Source organism: Gouania willdenowi, chromosome 12, assembly GCF_900634775.1.
Source record: "Gouania willdenowi chromosome 12, fGouWil2.1, whole genome shotgun sequence".
NCBI lineage: Eukaryota > Metazoa > Chordata > Actinopteri > Blenniiformes > Gobiesocidae > Gouania > Gouania willdenowi.
This window is the reverse complement of record NC_041055.1, coordinates 27,340,862-27,360,722: the sequence shown is the minus strand read 5'-3', so window position 1 is coordinate 27,360,722 and position 19,861 is coordinate 27,340,862. Positions and strand designations below refer to the sequence as shown.

At 37.9% G+C, this 19,861-nt stretch overlaps 2 protein-coding genes across 2 annotated transcripts in view; one reads left to right on the top strand and one right to left on the bottom strand.

Moving 5' to 3' along the window:
- itga1 (integrin, alpha 1) overlaps positions 1-14,806 on the bottom strand; it is a 100,971-nt gene extending 86,165 nt beyond the window's left edge. Inside the window, exon 1 of the mRNA XM_028462551.1 lies at positions 14,749-14,806. The gene's annotated coding sequence lies outside the window, so the exon portion shown is untranslated. The remainder of the gene's footprint in view (positions 1-14,748) is intronic.
- On the top strand, positions 10,930-19,722 carry LOC114473137 (Golgi phosphoprotein 3-like). Its single transcript, XM_028462552.1, has 5 exons — positions 10,930-11,362; positions 14,802-14,933; positions 16,109-16,223; positions 16,482-16,642; positions 17,539-19,722. Exons 1-5 carry the CDS (start codon positions 11,117-11,119, stop codon positions 17,800-17,802), a joined length of 918 nt encoding a protein of 305 aa, XP_028318353.1. The 5' UTR covers positions 10,930-11,116; the 3' UTR covers positions 17,803-19,722.
- The last annotated feature ends 139 nt before the right edge of the window (positions 19,723-19,861 follow it).

Genomic DNA, 19,861 nt, shown 5'->3' with positions numbered 1-19,861 from the left:
GCAATGCTAAATGCTAGGTGATGTGTGCCACCATACACATTGGTTAGCCTGTTGATAATGCTAAAGTGGTGCTAAAGTGGGATAATTAAAGCATATTTGACACTAGACTAACAGTGACTGGTAAAATGTTTAAGAAAATTGATTTCATCAATAGTTTTTTAGCTGTTCATGGCATGCTACCGCATGTAGACCTTCACATTTCTTCATTTTACACACTGTATGCCCACTAGCACTATCCCAGCCCTAACATGAGCCAAAAAGTAGGATAGGATGAAGGTGAACTCCAGACAAAGTTTGCAGATCAAACCAGAGAACGCAACATTTTTGTTATTTTTATAGAAAATTTAAATAGTTGCCTACTTCTATTTTGAAAATGCACAGCAGCGTGAGTCCCTTCGATCTCTTTGGTTGTTCGAGTAAACCAAAAAGTGATATTTGCTCTGTTTGAGCTAATTCATCAGCATTTCAATAACACAGCTGATCTCTAACCAGTATGAACCACGTTGATCTGCAGCAGTGCGAGTGGCTTCAAGATATAAACAAGAGAAACCCCAATTTAATTATTTTAAAAAAAGAAAATGTGTGTGTACGTGCAATTTCGCAAATGTCCACAGGCATGTGTGGGTGTGTGAGCGGTTTCTTCAGCTGGGTTCCCCTCTAAGGGGGGGTTACCAATTGTTAAAGAGTTTCCTGCAGAAAGAAAAAACTGAGGAAAGGGAGGATCACAAAACTTTTGAGATGAATAAAAAATATAACAGTTTTGTGTTTGATATGGAGGGGAAAAATAAAAATTCCAAATAAAAATGGTTTCTTTGCATCTATATTTCTTATTTGTGCCATTTTTTCTTGGCTTGTCATTTCCCACCAGAAACACTGACAAAGTGTGGAGTTTTGATGTACGTATGCTAGTCACCCCTTTGTTGCTCAAACATATTCTGCTCTTGGGGAATTTGATGCAGTCATTTTCAAACCTCCTCTGACAAATAATGAGACTAAGAAGATAAAGCACCTACTCTACATTAAATGTTTGACTTATCTCAAATGTTTTGTGTGTTTTCTGCATCAGAGTTCAACAATGACTTCATTCAGCCCAATTCAAGTAATGACGGACTTTAGTCAACTGAGCGATCTGTGTCCAAGATATGAAACATATGATACATTCATTCAAGACAGAAGTCGCTCTGTTGTCCAGTGCATTATGCACGACTGGTCTATTACCTCATTGTTTGGTTATTGTCCATGTCAACGCCAATGGGCCAATAGAAAGGAGCTTCCTGTAATTGTGCAGCGCTGCAGCAGATGTTGAAACAGACACTTTTTTTTTGCAGTTTTCTGGCAGCTGATTTCTCTTCTCCTTCACTTTTCCTTCTTGTTTTGGTATTTTGTGCCACACAGTGTATCTTATTGAGCCCTCAGGCCTTTAAGCCAAGGACGTGCTGCTGCTGTATCAATGGGCTAAGCTTCTGTTTAACCCACGGTTCAGGTTCAAGATCAAATAAATGAAGATTTTAGAGATAACTCTCATCATGCAGCACCACAATTTGCCTGTGTAACCTTTTTATTTTCACTTTGTATTACTTACATGGAGTATTTAATCATGTTTCTGACAATTTCTTATTTTTTTTAATCTGTGGGGGAAAAAAGGGAAGAATCTTAGTCTTTCATGTCTTTGCTGTACAATCTTCAAATTGTGTCTGCTTTTTCTCATCCTTGGGGTTACACTGAGGCTTTGACTATCACAAGCTATTAAATATAATCATATTTTCAGAGCCATTATGCAACACAGGCAGCTACCGAGAGATTTCATAATTCACTTACTGCAGTGCAACGCTAAAAGATTTCCCTCGGTTTTTCTCGGTGGGGGTGTCGTCTTAAACGAGTGCACACATATGTGCATGTAAGTGCATTCTCGGCGCATTTATGTTGGGGGGAGGGGGTCACTAAGGGTCACCCCCTTTGCCCACTCAAGAGACAGGAAATGGCTCCAATATGGGCCTGAGTGAGGCTTCCTTTAAAGCTCCGGGGAGTGATTGGAGGTGCTTGTCAGGACCAGAAGAGTGGGCAAAGACCTCCAAAGCAAAAAATGCAGATGCTTACTTACAGTCATTGGAGACCATGGATCTGTGGTCAGAAGTTTATTAACAATGTCAGTGGGCCAACAAACTGCCAGAGGAACATTTATGTTCCAGCTAAAATTAGAAAGCGTGGAGTGTTCGGACTTTCCAGAGGATGATTTAAAACATTGTCCTATTCCAGCAAGTTCATTTTGTCTTCTTTTTAAATAATATGTTAAGGTTTCATTTATTTTTCATTTATTGACTTTTTTTCAGGAAATGTACTTTGATCTCCTGACATGTTTTGACTGTCAACTGCCAGTTTTCTGCTGATCACTTTGATATTTTCTTGATTTCCGCGTAATAATTCCAGCAAGTTTCTTTTGTCTTTTATTTAAATAATATATTAAGGTTTCATTAACTTTATCAGAAAATTTACTTTGATCTCATGACATGTTTCGACTGTCAACTGCCAGTCTTCTTCAGAGGCATCTGCTGATCGCTTTGATAATTCCTTGACTTCCGCGTAATTATTCCAGCAAGTTAATTTTGTCTTTTTTTTAAATAATATATTAGGGTTTCATTCAGACAACTTTTTATCAGGAAATTTACTTTGATCTCATGACATATTTTAGTTGCCAACTGTCAGTCTTCTTCAGAAGTGTCTGCTGATCGCTTTTATGTTGCCTTGACTTCCGTGTAATAATTTCAACTAATTTATTTCGTCTTCTTTTTGAATAATATGTTTGGGTATCACTTATTCAGACAACTTGTCAGGAGATCAAAGTATCCTTGAAAAAAGTTGTCTGAATAAATGAAACCTTAACATAGTTATATTGTTTTATTGTGTTTCATGTAAATAAATATGCAGGATTAAATTATATATAGTGTTGAAATGTCAAAATATTGAAACATTTTCAGAGCGATGAAATTTCTCTTCTTTGAACGCCCATTTCTTGAAGGACTTGTTTTGGCAATCATGTCTTTCTCGTATTTTGGATGAGGTGCCACTTAATCCAGTAAACACACACTCCCAGTATCCTCCCAGACAAAATGACAACTTTAACCATTCACTGATTACAGCCTAAAATGAGAGCTTCACCATCACAGGCACCGATTTAGTCACATTATGTCTTAAGCTAACAAGAGTAGAAAATCCAAGCCTTCCTCAAACATTTTGGTTCAAGCTCCTGATGTTGTGTTTATGTTCTCTATAAATCTGCCTGTGTTTTTATCAAAGTACTCCAGTTTCCAGCCAACATTTGTCTCTTTAAGTTGATTGTATTGCTATCTGTTGGTCCCTCCTCCATTATCATGCTTCAGTGAAATATTTGGACTGTTTGTAACCAGAAGTCTTCCAGGCCTACTACTATGTGTGTGTAGTCAGGTCTGTCTGGTCTGTGTGCAGTTTTACAACAAAAATGGTCAGAGTGTGAGGCACAGTTGCTAGTGACGGTTGTTTAGACAGTTGTTTACACAGAGAATATTTCCAGTCATCTGGTGAATCTTCCCTTGGTGCTATTTCAAGGGTCTGACGTGACTTGTTTCTAACGATCTAAATGAAGAAGATCTTTTTACTTTATTTAGTGTAACTATCAACTCAGGTTGTCAATATTTATTATAACTTTGGTCATGGGCTAAATCTCATGACATTATGTTACTTAGTTATTCCCTATAAGTAGATAATCAAAGCCATAATGTTTTCTTTACATGCATTCCAGCAGAAAATTACTAACCTCTGGTTTACCAGACAAAAACCAAGGATCCAAGGTATAAGGATAACTATGAGTTCTACAATATCTTCTCACTTAGAGTAAGTCCAGACTTGATTTGAAGAGATGAAAGTGTAATGCAACCATATATTATTAAGGGGATTTGAATGTTTGTTTTACTCATTAAATGTTTCTCCAGTTTATTTTTAAAGAACATTAAACCATTCTGCTGTCATATATAACAAGTTCTTTAAGGTGGTGGTTCTCAAACTTTTCAGCCCGCGACCCCTAAAACAAAGGTTCCAGAGACCGGGGACCCCCACTGTACCTGAAGGTGGTTCAACACAGACATGAACATTGAAGAACAGTCATGAGAAGACAGGGCCATCTATAAGGGGGAATAAAGGGGACAGATTTTTAGGACCCATCCATAAGGTCAGAAAAATGATGAATCTGTGATAACCATTTATTTATTGATCTGAATAATATCCACTGTTATCTATAAAGTTTATCATTATTTGTGCCATAGTATATAGTCATCTTAAATATGTAAATCCTTGTTTTAATCTGAAATAAAATGGGTTGAAAGTGAGCAAAAATTATGAAAAAGGTGGTGAAATGGGATTTTAAAAACCACAGAAATTGGTTAAAAGTTGCAAATTAGAGTGGCCAAAAACCGACAGAAAAAGTGGTAACAAGGGTTCAAAGTGGCAATATTGGCCTCAAAGTGGTAATAAAAAGTAGGAACAATTAGTTTAAACTGGCAAATAATCGGCATGACAAATCGTGAATGTGGTTAAATTGGCAAAAATAAGCATGAAATATGGTGAAAAGAAGTTAAAAGTGTATTACACACCTTAAAGATCTGTTCATAGACAGTAAACTAGCATCATTTGAGTAGCTAAGCAGAAAGTTTAATCTTCCTAAATCTAACTTCTTTAGGTACCTACAGGCAAGACAATTTCTCATTTCAAAGTTTTCCCATCGCCCCTCGTCATTAGAAACAACCATTGTTGACTCGGTCCTGTCCCTGAACCCAAATCATAAAAGACTTATTTCAGTCCTCTATAACATGGTGGCAGACCTAAAGAAGGACACTACAGACAAACTTAAAAAATCGTGGGAGGAAGAATTGGGCCTGTCTTTATCTGAAGACGCTTGGGGCTCTACAGTTAAGCGCGGCAATACATCATCTCTCAATGCTCACCACTGCCTCATCCAGTTCAAAGTGGTAGACAGAGCTCATCTCTCTAAAGTTAAACTATCTCGTTTTTATCCTGACATTGACCCATACTGTGACAAAAGCGAAAAGAGTGTTGAAGCATCACTTATTCATATATATTGGCAATGCCCTAGTCTTCGTAAACTTTGGACTAGGGATGTAACGATTAATCATAAGGCAGTTAAAAATCGATTCATAGGTATCACGATTGACATCGCTACTTTGAAAATTGAATCGCAGTACTTTTTTTAAACAGCAGAGGGCGCTATATATTTATTTCTTCTCTTGGTCAGCAGTGTACCGGCGGGCGGAATCTGCTATTATTTTCTTTCTGGCCGCCTTCTACTCTTACATGTTAATGTTACATGTTAATAAATGATTCATTACCCCTTTAGCACCGAAAGAATATTTGTAATATTACGTGAATATCTGTAAAAGTCACGTTTTTCTATTAGCTCTGTCTGCTAGCATAGCATCTCTTCTTCTGCTAGATTAGCTGCATGCCAACCGACCACTGGGTTACCAGCGCCCTCTGCTGGCCCAAACAAATATCTGACGTAAATACAATGACGTTTTTTTTTTTTTTTTTAAAGTCCAATTGTTAAGGCACAAAATACATTTTCAGTTGCACTTTTAAAAAGAAAAAGAACTATTATGCAGTTTTGCATTGTTTACTATAGAACCAGAATTTAAATTAATAAGCTTCTTCTTCATTTGTATTATTCCTTTATTTATTTCATTCAAGATTTATTTTTAGTTAAATTGCATTGTTTTGAATAGTTTATCAAGGGATTCTTTTGACAATGAAAAATAAAAGGAAAATAATACAGTATTTTCTAGTTTTTTCCCCCAAAAAAATAAAGGAATATTTTTCAGTCATCATTTGACTACAGTCTCATTTTGTAAAATAAATCGCGAGAGAATCGTATCGTGAACCCAGTATCATGAATCGAATCATATCGGGAGTTGAGTGAATCGTTACATCCCTACTTTGGACAGAGGTATTTCACACCATATCCAAGATAATAAACGTTAAGTTGAATCCCAACCCTCTTGTTGCTATGTTTGGGGTCACCGATGGAGTGGTACAGCTATCGATGTAAAAACAGCAGACCCTATCCTTTGCTTCTCTTCTGGTCAGGCGTGCCGTGCTGCTCAGGTGGAGAGACGCTGTCCCGCCCACACATGCACAGTGGTTAGCAGACATTATGTATTGCTTAAAGCTAAAGAAAATAAGATTCTCACTCCAACATTCAAAATGCACAATTTAATGAAATTTGGGGACCTTTTTGGAATTCTGGATGAAACATTTAAAAGCCTTGATCCAGAGGCAGCTTGGTTATTTTGCTCTTTCAGATGCATAATTAGATCTCAAATGTGACTGGGGATTGTATTGTATCTCATGACAACACTGGCAGTGATGGGATAGGGGTGGTTCTATAAGGGATGAAAAAAAATGTTTTTGTTTGTTTAAGTATTATAAGACATCCTGCTGCTGCTGCTGCAGGTCCACGCTTTAGCTTATTCACCATGTACAGGTAATAGCTTTGTTTTGGTGTGTGTACTATGACTCTACCTTTGTAGGAGTGGCTGTTGACTGTGCTAATATCCTCTATTTCCACTGACTGAACAGTGCTGTGAGCTTCATGTACACCATGTTTGAATTTCAATCAAAATGATTTTGACTAAAAGTGACAATAATGGGTCAACATATGAGACATTAGGTGGGAAAAGTGGTGGAAAGGGTTTATATGTGCAAAAAGTGTCTTGAAAGTGGAAAAAAATATGCGAAGAATGCATTGAAATTTGATGGAGAAGTGGCAGAAATTAGAGCAAAAATGCATTAAAAGGAACAAAAATATGGCAAGAAAAAGTGATGAAAATAGGTTTAAATATGGCAAGAAAAAGAAGACATTGGGTGAAATTGTTCAAAAAATATTCTTAGTTTCTTGAAGGGACCTGGTGACCCCCTCCCAGTGTCTCACAAACCCCAAGGTTGAGAACCCCTGCTTTAAGCTAATATAATATAAAGAGCTCTGTAGGTATAACTGAAACACAATGTTTTGGCTCTTTGATATTTCCACTTCCATCTGTTCTTGTCCCTCTGTAGTGCACATTTCTGCCCTAATAAAGAACAAGTGTTGGTCTCTCTGGTTTGCCGCCGTCCTCAGCTTTTCACCTGACAATGTGAGTGCAGAAGTAAAGGAGACAGAGGTCAAGTGGGGGACATTTGGAAATATATCATCTAAATCACAGCCTGCTGATGATGGAGTGCTTCCATAAAAACAACCATACAGTCAGTGAGACTTATAGAACGCAAGCTTTCGTTTGTAGATAATCTTCTTTAGGTGACACTAAAACTCCAGGAAAGGCCCTGATAGCACTTGAATAGATCAATCAAATCTGATAGTGTGTATTAAAGCTTTTGAGAGCGAGCAGAGTAAATGTATTGGCAGGGGTTATGATAAAGGATCAAGTGAAAAAGACTGGAGGGAGAAAAAAAAGAAGCAAAGAAAAGTAATTACTGCAGTCAGCCTGCCATCTAGTGGTAAAGATTAGTAATGCAATCGACTTCAGATTAACTCCATTTCTCATATAAAAGAAAAACAGATATGAAAATGTACATGTACATACATATACAGGATTTTTTTGTTACATTTTTATGAAAAATTAAATGAAACAAAATCAGCCATAACATATTGAAATCAAAATTGCGATAGAATCAAAATAATACACAAAATAACAATAGACAGGAGAGAAGAATGAAAGCAGCCAGTAATTTACATTCTTGCCAAAATTTCAGGTGATTGAACTAAATGAACTGTAGAAAGTGCTGGAAATTATGATTTAACACAACTTGTAAATTGAATTGTTTTGTCTAAATTCAACCATTTAATCTAATAAATACACAAATACTGACACTTGAGGCCAAAGACTGTCACCGCTCATCAAATAATGTGAACCTAAACTGCATTTACACATATTTAAAGAGAGGAATAAAGCAAGTAACTGTTATGCAACAGGAAAAACTCTGATCCAAAAGGCGTAGATGTTTTTGCAGGGTGAGACGAGTTGAGAACCCCTGCTTTAAATGGTCTCCAGTCTAGTTCTGTAGGCTACACAATCATGGGGAAGACTGCTGACCCGACAGTTGTCCAAAAGACGACCATTGAGACCTTGCACAAGGAGGGCAAGACACAAAAGGTCATGGCAAAAGAGGCTGGCTGTTCACAGAGCTCTGTGTCCAAGCAAATTAATAGAGAGGCGAAGGCAAGGAAAAGATGTGGTAGAAAAAAGTGTACAAGCAATAGGGATAACCACGCCCTGGAGACGATTGTGAAGCAAAATCCATTCAAATATGTGGGGGAGATTCACAAAAACTGGACTGCAGTTGGAGTCAGTGCTTCAAGAACCACAGACGTCTGCAAGACATGGGTTTCAGCTGTCGCATTCCTTGTGTCATGCCACTCTTGAACAAGAGACAGCGTCAGAAGTGTCTCGCCTGGGCTAAAGACAAAAGGACTGGACAGCTGCTGAGTGGTCCAAAGTTATGTTCTCTGATGAAAGTACATTTAGCATGTCCTTTGGAAATCAAGGTCTCAGAGTCTGGAGAAAGACAGGCACAGAATCCATGTTGCTTGAGGTTGAGTGTAAAGTTTCCACAGTCAGTGATGGTTTGGGGTGCCATGTCATGTGCTGGTGTTGGTCCACTGTGTTTCCCTAGTTCCAAGGTCAACGCAGCCATCTACCAAGAAGTTTGGGAGCACGTCATGCTTCCTGCTGCTGACCAACTTTATGAAGATGCAGATTTCATTTTCCAACAGGACTTTGCACCTGCACACAGTGCCCAAGCTACCAGTACCTGGTTTAAGGACCATGGTATCCCTGTTCTTGATTGGCCAGCAAACTTGCCTGACCATAATGCCCTAGAAAATCTATGGGATATTGTGAAGAGGAGGACGCCACACCCAACAATGCAGAAGAGCTGAAGGCCACTATCAGAGCAACCTGGGCTCTCATAACACCTGAGCAGTGCCACAGACTGATAGACTCCATGCCACGTTGCAGTAATTCATGCAAAAGGAGCCCGAAAAAAGTATTGAGTGCTGTACATCCTCATACTTTTCATGTTCATACTTTTCAGTTGGCCAACATTTCTAGACATCTTTTTTTATGCATCGGTCTTAAATAATCTAATTTTCTGAGATACTGAATTTTGGATTTGTATTAGTTGCCAGTTATAATCATCAAAATAAATAAACATTTAAAATATATGTGCGAAGTGAATTAATATAATATGCAAGTTTCACTTTTTGAATGCTATTACTGAAATAAATCTACTTTTTCATGATATTCTAGTTATATAACCAGCACCTGTTTATATCAGAAATACTTTAATTGACCTGGGTGAAATTGATTTTGTTGCAGTGGCTTCAAGTAGAAATTACAACAAGGTGAAAGGAAACACTACAAAAAATATTAATAATAAATACCTATATGATTAAAAGGTTGAAGCGAAAAGTAAACAAAGACCAAGACCATTATTATATTAACACAAGAATAAGAATGACAATTTAAATAAGGAATAAATATAAATTAATCAGCATGCAAATATGCATGCACATATCATATAAGTCTAATCAGCTGTTTGTACAATCAAAGAAAACTGATTTCAGAATCAGAATCTTAATTCATCACAGGGGGAAATAATTTAATTTAATTTAATTATTATTTGGAAAAAGTGATTATTTTTATTACTATTTATTACTATTTCAAGAAATTGAAAATGAGTTATATTTTGGTCCACGCAATCGATGCAATCTTCTAACGTACCACTAGATTGGGAATTTATGAAAACAAGTTCCCACATTTCCGACAGTCTTAAATGCATCTGTTGAGACGCATTTACGTTCCTGTTCAAAACCATAGACAACTACCGTCTACGTCACAGCCAATGCCACCATGTTGGATCAATGAAGCTTTTATTTTTAGAGCTCCCCCTGCTGACTGGATGCAGTAAAGGTCATAAACCCCGCCTCCTCAATGAAAACAAATGGGACGTGGGTCAAACTGTAAAGTTAAAATACTCGTCACATCATTTTTTTTTTCAAACCTAAACTCTGCTGTGATATACTATTATTATTTCTAATTCTATATTCACAAATGCCGTTTGGCAAAAATCTCGCCTTGATGGCCTGCTTTAAAAAGTGATATTTCTCTGTTATTTAAATGCATAAAGAAAATTATTAATGCCCATGCCAAGGAACTTTGTTCTCTTATTTTTTAGTTCAAATTGTTGTAATATCCCCTTCGTTGTTTCTTGTTCCTTTTTTAATTGTTGTAATATTTTCTGTGAAATGTCATTGAGTGGGAACAGCTACAGTGCACGTTGAATATGTGGTCTGATTGGGGAAGGCTGAGTGTGTCAGTGTTTTCAAAGCTACTGTGTATCAGCAATGGCAAAGGGAGTGGGAGAATGAGTCTAGAGGGAGGCATTATTTTAAGTGTCAACCTTGTGTGCAGGGCACTAGACTCCTGTGGGCAACTTGCCGATCAAATCAAGTTAAGATAACCAGATTAAGACTGGGGCATTGTGGACTAGCTGCATATTTAAATCGAATAGTCAAACATCCGGATGGATTATGTCAGTGTGGTCAACTTGAGACTATTTCCCATGTTCTACTGGCCTGTGGATGTTATTCTGTTGAAAGGGGAACGTTATTTAAAGAACTTTCAACTCTTGGGCTGACAGTGTTTTCAATAAAGTCAATATTTGCACCAAGAAGAGAGTCGATTTTAATAGATAAGGAAGTCGTGAGGTATCTTCAATCTTCCAACCTCTATTTGAGAATCTAAAATGGAGTGACTCTAAGTGAACAGAAGAGGGCAGCATTACGCTTCTTTTAGTGTACAGCCTGCCGGAAACCATTAGAGGAAGAAGACGCTACAGTGCACGCCCACTGTGTTGGATCAGGAAGTGGGCAGAGTCTTTCAGGAATCTCGAGTCGAGCTTAGGTTTAACGGCCGTTTTCAGACGACACGCTCGCCGTCTCCTCTTCGTTCTTTCGCGGCATTAACACCTCGGTTACATGTTGGGCGGCTTCCCTCCTGCTCCACGTTAGCTGCTAATGTCCGGATCGGGTCGCTTCGCTGACGAAGACATGACTTCCCTCACGCAAAGGACCTCGGGCCTCGTCCAGCGGAGGACCGAGGCCATCCGCAGCGCCGCCGCCGCCGACAAGGAGAGGGAGTCCGGCGGGGAGGAGGACGAGGCCCGCCGAGGGGAGGAAGACGACGACGACAAGGGGGATGCGAAGGAGACCCGTTTGACACTCATGGAGGAGGTGTTACTCCTGGGCCTCAAGGACCGAGAGGTGTGTGTTTGAGCTGTCAGCCTGGCGTTACTGATCTACTGGTTCCCCTGTCAATTGGTGACTGACGACTTCGTCAGCAGCTAAAACTACGCTACGTGTGTAAAACAAATAAAGACACTCAATTGTCGTAAGTGTCCGGAAGTTTGCAGATGTTTACTTTAAGTTACTAGAGTTGTCTTTAGGCTAGAGTGTCACATTGTAAATGTACATTAGCAGTTAGCATGTACACAAGTTAGCATAAAATATTAGCTGTACATTTCAAGCCCACTCATTAAACCTAAACTCGACACTTTTTTTTGTTTGTTTTTGTTTCAATTTTTTTTTTTAAATCCATGGTGTATGCAAAGTTTTAATCATTATGACGTCTAACACCTTAGTGTGAACTGGTGATTGTTTACAAAGACTGTTGTCAGGTGAAAATTGGACATTAATTAACACGAAAGCTAATATGAATTGCTACAGTTTAGCGTATAGCTCAACGGAGTCGTTTCCATCTAAACGTTTTAAAACAAAGAGCTTTTGTGCACTAGTAATGAATTGTGACCGTTCTTTAGCCGGTGTGTGACACAGGAATTACACTGACCTCTAGCGATATTTAAGAGCATTGTGGGTTTTACGTGGACTTGTAACCAAAAACAGTTTATTTATTTTGGAAATATTCCGTCTCCTCTAACAATATTTCAAAACAGGTATAAGTATCAAACTGTTTATCCACCCAGTCATTTTTTAAATAGGCAGATTAAAAAGCTATAATAATAATTAAAATAAACAAATGTATACGGAGTTTAGGGTTGGTTGACCATATGATTTCCAAAAAAGTGAACACTTGTGCCAAATCCGGCAGTATTCAACATTTTCTTGAATCTACCTTGTTATGGCAAATTACAATAGAGTAGATAAATATGTTATTGTCCATAAGGTTTTAAAATCAATTTCTCTCTTCATAACAAAGACTTAAAAACAATCTGAAATCAGCGTTGACTCGAGTCTATCACCTTTATTATGCATTACAACAAACCGTCCTTAAAAAACCTCAAAAACCTTCTTAAAATCTCGCTATCATTGAAACAATGAGAAATGTCTCCTACTATAACAAAAAAAAACCTCAAGGCTTACAAAACATTAAATAATCTTTAAATATACACTTAAATAAATAACTGACCTTAACTTCCTATAGGATAAGTTTCTCTGAACCTCCATGGAGGTTTTATCCTCCAGGAGAGTTTTCCTGCTGACATTTTTTAATTAAATCCACCAGTATTTGGGTCTCTTTCAGTCGTTCTCTTCTGCGTGTCTGACGATTTCGTCAAAACAAAGTGGTATCTTTAATGATTCCGTCACGTGTACGTAGAATTACCGTAATAATGAACCATTGGCTGAGAGCAAATCTTTAGCTTTCAGAAACTGCTGGTATTTCTCCAATAGAGCAAATATTAGCAGAATTTAACTTTGTATTTTTAACTAAAGAAATTGTCTAGTTGCGTCAAGGATGGATTGTACTTTAATGTAATGTCCTCCACTTCCCATCACTCTTTCCACTGCACCTGTTTGCACACACAATGCATCTAGCGGCATGTTTGTTTAGCAACGTCTCATTCAATAATATTAAGCCAACTCTACAATTTAGGTTTTTACACTGTGTCACATGGTCCAGTTGCATAAGTAAACCCACTTGCTAGTTTTTTTTTTTTTTATGGTGTGACACAATACCAGTCTTGCAGCAGCACAGGGTTTCCTGATAAACGACTTCATGGTAATAAATACTGTAATTGTAAGTGGACACCTAGACTACCTTGCCTTCTTACTAGAATAGTTTCATTGTTGTTCGCCATTTGAGAGTTCAGGTAAAAAAAATTCCAGGCTCTTAAGGATTTCAACACTTTGCAGCATTTATATTATTGCATTATATTTATATACATAACAATAATTTACGTACGAGACCTTTTGAATTATCGGGAGACTCAAAATTTTAGGCGTTTCCTGGAGGCAACCATTTCTAACGAAACCAAACTAAGGCTCAGTTCCAGGAATTAATTGCATCCTCTTACTCAGTGTTTTGTTCTATTCATGGTACTTTGATGAACATGTCGTCACAGAACGAGGCCGACGTAAAATGGACCTGAATATGAATCCTGATACTTTTAATTCAAATAAAGTCTAACCAGAAAGACAATTCTGGGTTATATTTGCTGATGCAAAATGCCACACTGGCACATTTATTAACAAACAGCTGCACAATATGTGCCACTTTTTGCTTTTTCTCCTCTAAGGGACAGCACGTGTGAGTGAATTCTGTCGTGTGGCTTATTTAGGGGAAGGTCTGGGTTAGAACACACTCAGAAATCCATCTAACTGTCCTTTTCATGCTGTAATTTAATACAAAATAAGATCAAATATATAGACATTATTATGATTAATGTAGGCAGTATTGTAATTTTGCCAAAATACCATCCAAATACAAAAATTCAATTAAACTCCAAAATATTTACAGAGCTCAGTTTTCTTGTTCTTACATCACATGGCGGCAGTCATGTTTAATCTCAAAATCTCACAAATTGTCCTCAAATTATTCCACAATATTTCCCCAATTCCCAAAATCAGGGAAATTTAAGTGACGATCCAGCAGAGACTGATATTCTCACATACTTTATCATTTATATATAATTTATACGTGGAAGTGAAAACTAGGGCACGTTAATGTTGAATTTTCTATTTTCCCAACCTAAAAAATGTGGCCCACTTGAGCTCAAACTGGTCTGTGTTTGGCCCCTGAACTAAAATGAGTTTGACACCCCTAAGTTAAAGGAAAGTTTGTTTGTTGGTTTGGTTGTTTGAATCTCCTGGCTCTGGAAAGAATCATTTTTATTGTAATTCTGCATTCTTGGTGGGATATAAAAAGTTATTTTGATCAATGTGGCACTAAAATCTTTGCAGATTAGCTAGCTGACCTGAAAGGGAAAAAACAGCCACATCTCTTGGCTAAAACACGTTGTAACTTAGTATCTATTTTTGAAAATATCTTAGCCCTAGGCTACAATCCAGTGATACATCAACCCAAAATAACTCTACACCCACTGAAAAGAAGTTGATTGTATGGCAGCTGGTTTATTTGACCTTTGCTATTGTAGATAGGTTACCTTACCTTATTAGATAGTGAACGAGCTGGTTTGTCTTTTGGGGGAAAAAACACACTTCACATATTGAAAACTTCTTCCAATCAAAGCCTATGTTTTATTCACCTGGATCAATCTGGCAACACTAAAAAAAACATGCCCTGAGTCATGGTGCTTAAGTGCGGTTTCTTTTACGGTTGTTTACTCATGATTTAAGTGAGTGATGTGACGTGACTGGCCCCAATATCACGCTAATCCATGGCGAACACGCACCTTTAACCACGTCAGCTAAGCGAACTCCCTCTCCGCCTTCTTTTACCCGTCAGGGCTACACGTCTTTCTGGAATGACTGCATTTCTTCTGGGCTGCGCGGGTGTATGCTGGTGGAGCTGGCCCTCAGAGGGAGGCTGCAACTGGAGGCCTGTGGCGTCAGGAGAAAAAGCCTGCTGGCCAGGAAGGTGAGAAAGTGGAAATGATGGAGAGAACAATGAATCAATGTGTAAATTACCAAATGATCAAGTCAATTTTATTTATAGAGAATATTTAAAAACCACAGATGTTGACCAAAGTGCTGGACAGAGGTTATGCAAGTTTACACAAGTAAAAGAAAATGAGATACAATAAATAAACATACAAAACCAATAATGCCAGTTCTCAGTCATTTTTATCATAATTCAGTTGTAAATTGTTGTAAGAACTCTAAATTTTTCCAAAATCCATGCAATTTTTCTCAATATTCCACAAAATCTCTCCAGATAAAAATTGGTAAAAAAAAAATAATAAACAAATCAAATGACATTTAAGTAGATATTGTTGATGCCTTCCATACTTTGTCTAATTTATAACTGGGAGTGCAAACTTAGGCACATTATTGTTTAAATTGTTCGTTTTCCACCTAAAACCTGTGACCCACTTGTGATTGAACTGGTCGTATTTAACTCTTGAACTAAAATGAGTTTGACACCCCTGTTGTACATCATGCTACCCATTGTTTACCGTCCTTATCAGAAATAAAACAATCAAGTTATAGTTAACGTTGTGTAAAATAAAATGATGCTAGTGCTACCTCTTTTCTGAGCCTAGTTTATACGTTGTTTTCTAAATTTTTCTCTCCAACAGCTGAAAGAACAGAATAATGCCATATTGTTATTGTTAGAACTTGGTCAACAGTTTCAGATTTTGTAGTGTTATCTTAAATAACATGATTGATTACTCACTAAATTGATCCCTTCAGCTCTATTTGCAATTAATCTGTATAGCATAAATAATGTAAGTTGGTTTAAATAAAGGTTATCTTATCTTTTCTGTTAAGAAAAAGGGTTTCGATGGAGCTCCTACTTTATTTTTGTCTTCAGTTGGAGTTCACGTTAATGTTTGTATTAAGGTAAAAAAAAAAACTTTTGTCCTCACTAAAGGCCTTAATGATTAGCCATTACTTTTTAATCATCCCAGCCTGTTAGATATTAACACAGCGATACGTGTACGACACTTGACAGTCTGAGTGTGAAAGACATTTCTTTTCTTACATTTCCTATCCACCGTACTCCTGTTTGCACAGGGTGGGAATCCAGTTTAGAGTTAAAACTGGAGTTACCTAAATCCTTTTTTAAATGTTCTTTTCTTTTTTTCCAAGGTGATCTGTAAGAGTGACTCCCCAACGGGGGACGTGCTTTTGGACGAAGCGCTTAAGCACATTAAAGAAACTCAGCCTCCAGAAACCGTCCAGAACTGGATAGAGCTACTGAGTGGTGAGATGAGGAAAACATGCGCCAATCCTTTCCTAACTAGAACTACTTTTAGTGATCCTACTGAGTCATCCACAGTTCTGACACAGTATTATAATCAGGACAACAGGTTTGACTTGTTTGGTTTGCGTGATAGGATATAAGTAAACCTTGAGCAATCTCCAAAGCTCCTATTAGGGTCATTTACAGTCATGACTGACTGAGCTTTTAAGAAATAACTTCCCAATGGTTTCCTTTATCAGTGTTTACGTTGCTTCTTAGGAGAGACCTGGAATCCCCTGAAGCTGCACTACCAGCTGAGAAATGTCAGAGAGCGCCTGGCCAAGAACCTGGTGGAGAAGGGCGTGCTTACGACAGAGAAACAGAACTTCCTGCTCTTTGATATGACCACACATCCACTCACCAACAGCACCATCAAACAGGTAGTGAAGATGACCTCGCCTCAGATTCATTTCAGTTCTGTTTCATACCTCATGATTATTGAAGAACCACTCAGTGGCAAATACTGCATTGTCCTTTTCGAGTGCAGGTGTGGTCTTTTGAAATGCCACCAATAACTCAGATCTTGTAAGATACAGTCTGAGATGTAAAAGGTTGCAATTGCTACTTGAAATTTTGTTTTGCATTCGTATTGTCAGAATAGATTCATGCATTACATTGTGGGATGTGGATTCCGTAAACGGTTGTCGAGAAGTTGTTTTTTTTTTTTCCATTGTTATTGTGATTTCTTCTGTTCCTTTGCCAGACAATGAGGACAGTGATTCACTCAACACTATTTTTGTTGTAGTTTTGTTCCCCATGATATTGCCACACTTTGTGAAACATTCAATTCTGGCGGGATTTGGATCTTTCTGTGCAAAACCCTAAATAGACATGTACTATTTTTTGCCATGACTCTCAGTTCGTGAATACACCGGAAGAGTGTTGGGAAGTCACTTTGGAAGAGTTTTGGGGTTAAACACATTAAATAAGAATGAAGTAAAAACTACTTCTTTTCATATGTCTGCAGGACTCCACATCCCGCAATGCATGTTTATGGTGGAGATGAAAACAAACTTTCAAGTGGCAATTTCACCCGTCTAGATCCTTATTTCTAGCAAAAGATTTTCAATTGATTGAGGCCTATATTCGTATAAATACTACTACATATAAGGAGTAAGCTACGGATTTGTCTGATTTTTACAACAAAAAAAAAAGTTTGTCTCCAGAAGCTTTAAGATTTTGAAAGAAAGCCCTACCCTTATCTGCGTGAACTTTTTCAGTTTCAGTTCTATTGTTTGTGGTAATACATCTCTCTGATCCGTGTTGCTCTTTACAGCGCCTTGTTAAAAAGGTCCAGGATTCGGTTCTGGAGAAGTGGGTGAACGATCCTCACCGTATGGACAAGCGCGTCCTCGCCCTGATCCTCCTGGCTCACTCGTCCGACGTCCTGGAGAACGCCTTCGCCCCGCTCCAGGATGAACAGTACGACGTTGGCATGAAGAGAGTCCATTCTCTGCTGGAGTTGGAGCCTGAGAAGGAGAGCATAAAGCCCAATGCCAATGAACTGATGTGGGCCGTGGTGGCTGCGTTTACTAAATGAAAAAAAAAAAAAAACACCCAATTGGTCGGACTGAAAGATCTGTTTATGATCTGCATTATTTAATTGGTTGAAGGACTTCACTTAATGAGACAGACTTCATTTTGATGAGACAATCGAGATTTGTTCGGGGAGCCTGTTTATACATCGATTCTGGATGGCATTTTGGTGGTAGTCCATAATAACAGTGCAATCTGATTGGTGGCGGGCTTCACCATGTAATCAACTGAGTTGGTTGGATGGAAAACGGCTGCTGTCACACACACGTTAAGGAAGAAATCAGCAGCAGCAGCTGGATTCATTACAGCCACACTACAGACAGATGAGACTTCAGAGCAGCAGATGGAAACAGGAGTCACGGTGGAAATGAAGATACGAACCGGGGCCAAGTTTTTGCTTCTTTTTCAAAATAAAAAAGGAAACAACCTCCCTCCATTAACATCAAGGTGTGGCCAGAGCGCGAGCGCTGGACTCCACACTCTACCGCACATTTATGCAAATGACAGGTCACAACCATGGCGGATGCTCCTCGCACTCATGCAGGTCTTCTGCTTTCAACGTATCATTCCTACCTGTGTTAGGAGTCCATGCTTCTTACAGTTAGTGTTCGATCAGACAAATTGAATGTTTCACCAATCTTCTCACTTTCATTTTTTTGTTTCAATTTTTCCTGAGTTAACCTTAAAGGATGAAAGAAAGAACGTGTGTCATTTGGCTCTCACAAATGAATAACTCCTCCAGCCTGACCAAACTTTACTTAAAAAAAAATGTCATCTCGTCTTCCATTTTATTTATTACGCTCATGGATGCTTGGAGTAGCCTTCCCATTTATCAAATACTTTGCACAGTTATTTTTCTAGGTAGAACGGTATTTATAGGGGATTTTTTTTCCTGGGTTCAAGCAATTGGTTTGTAAAAATGAGCCTGAAATTATTCAAATTCAGCAAACATGGTCGAAAGAAAAACTGTTGGAAATGCTCTTAAAAATCATTCCGGAACGTTATTTTTTTTTCTTTTCAAATTTGTTTATTAGGTTTTCCGGAATATTGTTTAGAGAAGCTGTATGTCATGATATTTCCAAGTCTTGGTGACTCAAAATGCACCAACAACAGAGATTTTGAACTTCAGCATAACAAACACCAGATTTACATTGGTCTTTGATGACTGCTTTACAAAACGTGTTTAATGTTGGATACATGAACTGGCATCTGGTTATTCATATTCACACTTCCATGTTTTTTTTTTTTTCACACTTTTTCCTGGTGATGTAAACTGACTCTTCAAAAAAAATAAAGAGACACTACAGTTAATTCAGTAACAGAACTTGTCCAAAAAGAAATCACGGTGTAATGAGGGTTGTCTTTTTACTTTTGTGATTTTTGTGAATGGAGTTGTCTTTGATCTTTTTAGAGATAATATAAGAACGACCTGCACACCAAACACAATCTTCTTGTGTCCATTAAACATGTTATAATTGGGCTAAAATGAACCCCTTGTCATAACTAAAACAACCTGAAAGTGACTCAGAAAGGCCTGCCAACACCTCAGATCTATTTTTAAATGAGCTCCACTCATTTCGTCCAATCAGTGCCATCTGTTGAGTTAAATAACCAGTTAATTCATTGCATACTAATTTTCGTTTTTTTTCCCACGACTGATATGTCAACAATAACGAAGAGAACGGTTGCGATGGCTTTACAGCTAAGAGACCATGCATGCTCCGGGTGGAGGGCTTTAGGTACTTGTGATGTAGCCACAGAGAAAAAAAACACACGGCTCGTATGTAATAATTATTAGTCATTTTATGTGTACGATCTAACAGAAGTCAATGAAAGGGATCTTCTCTGCTATCCTCTATAATTCTGAATGCTTTTTGTATTACCACACAAAATAAAATCAAGATCTTTTAAGTGCCTGAATTCAGACTGTTCTGCAGTGTTTGTTTTTATTTCGTTGACTCCTAAAAATTTCTAATGTTACAGTTTCATTTGAACTGTTTTTGAGGAAATTTACTTTGATCTAACATGTTTCGACTGACAACTGCCAGTCTTCTTCAGAGGCG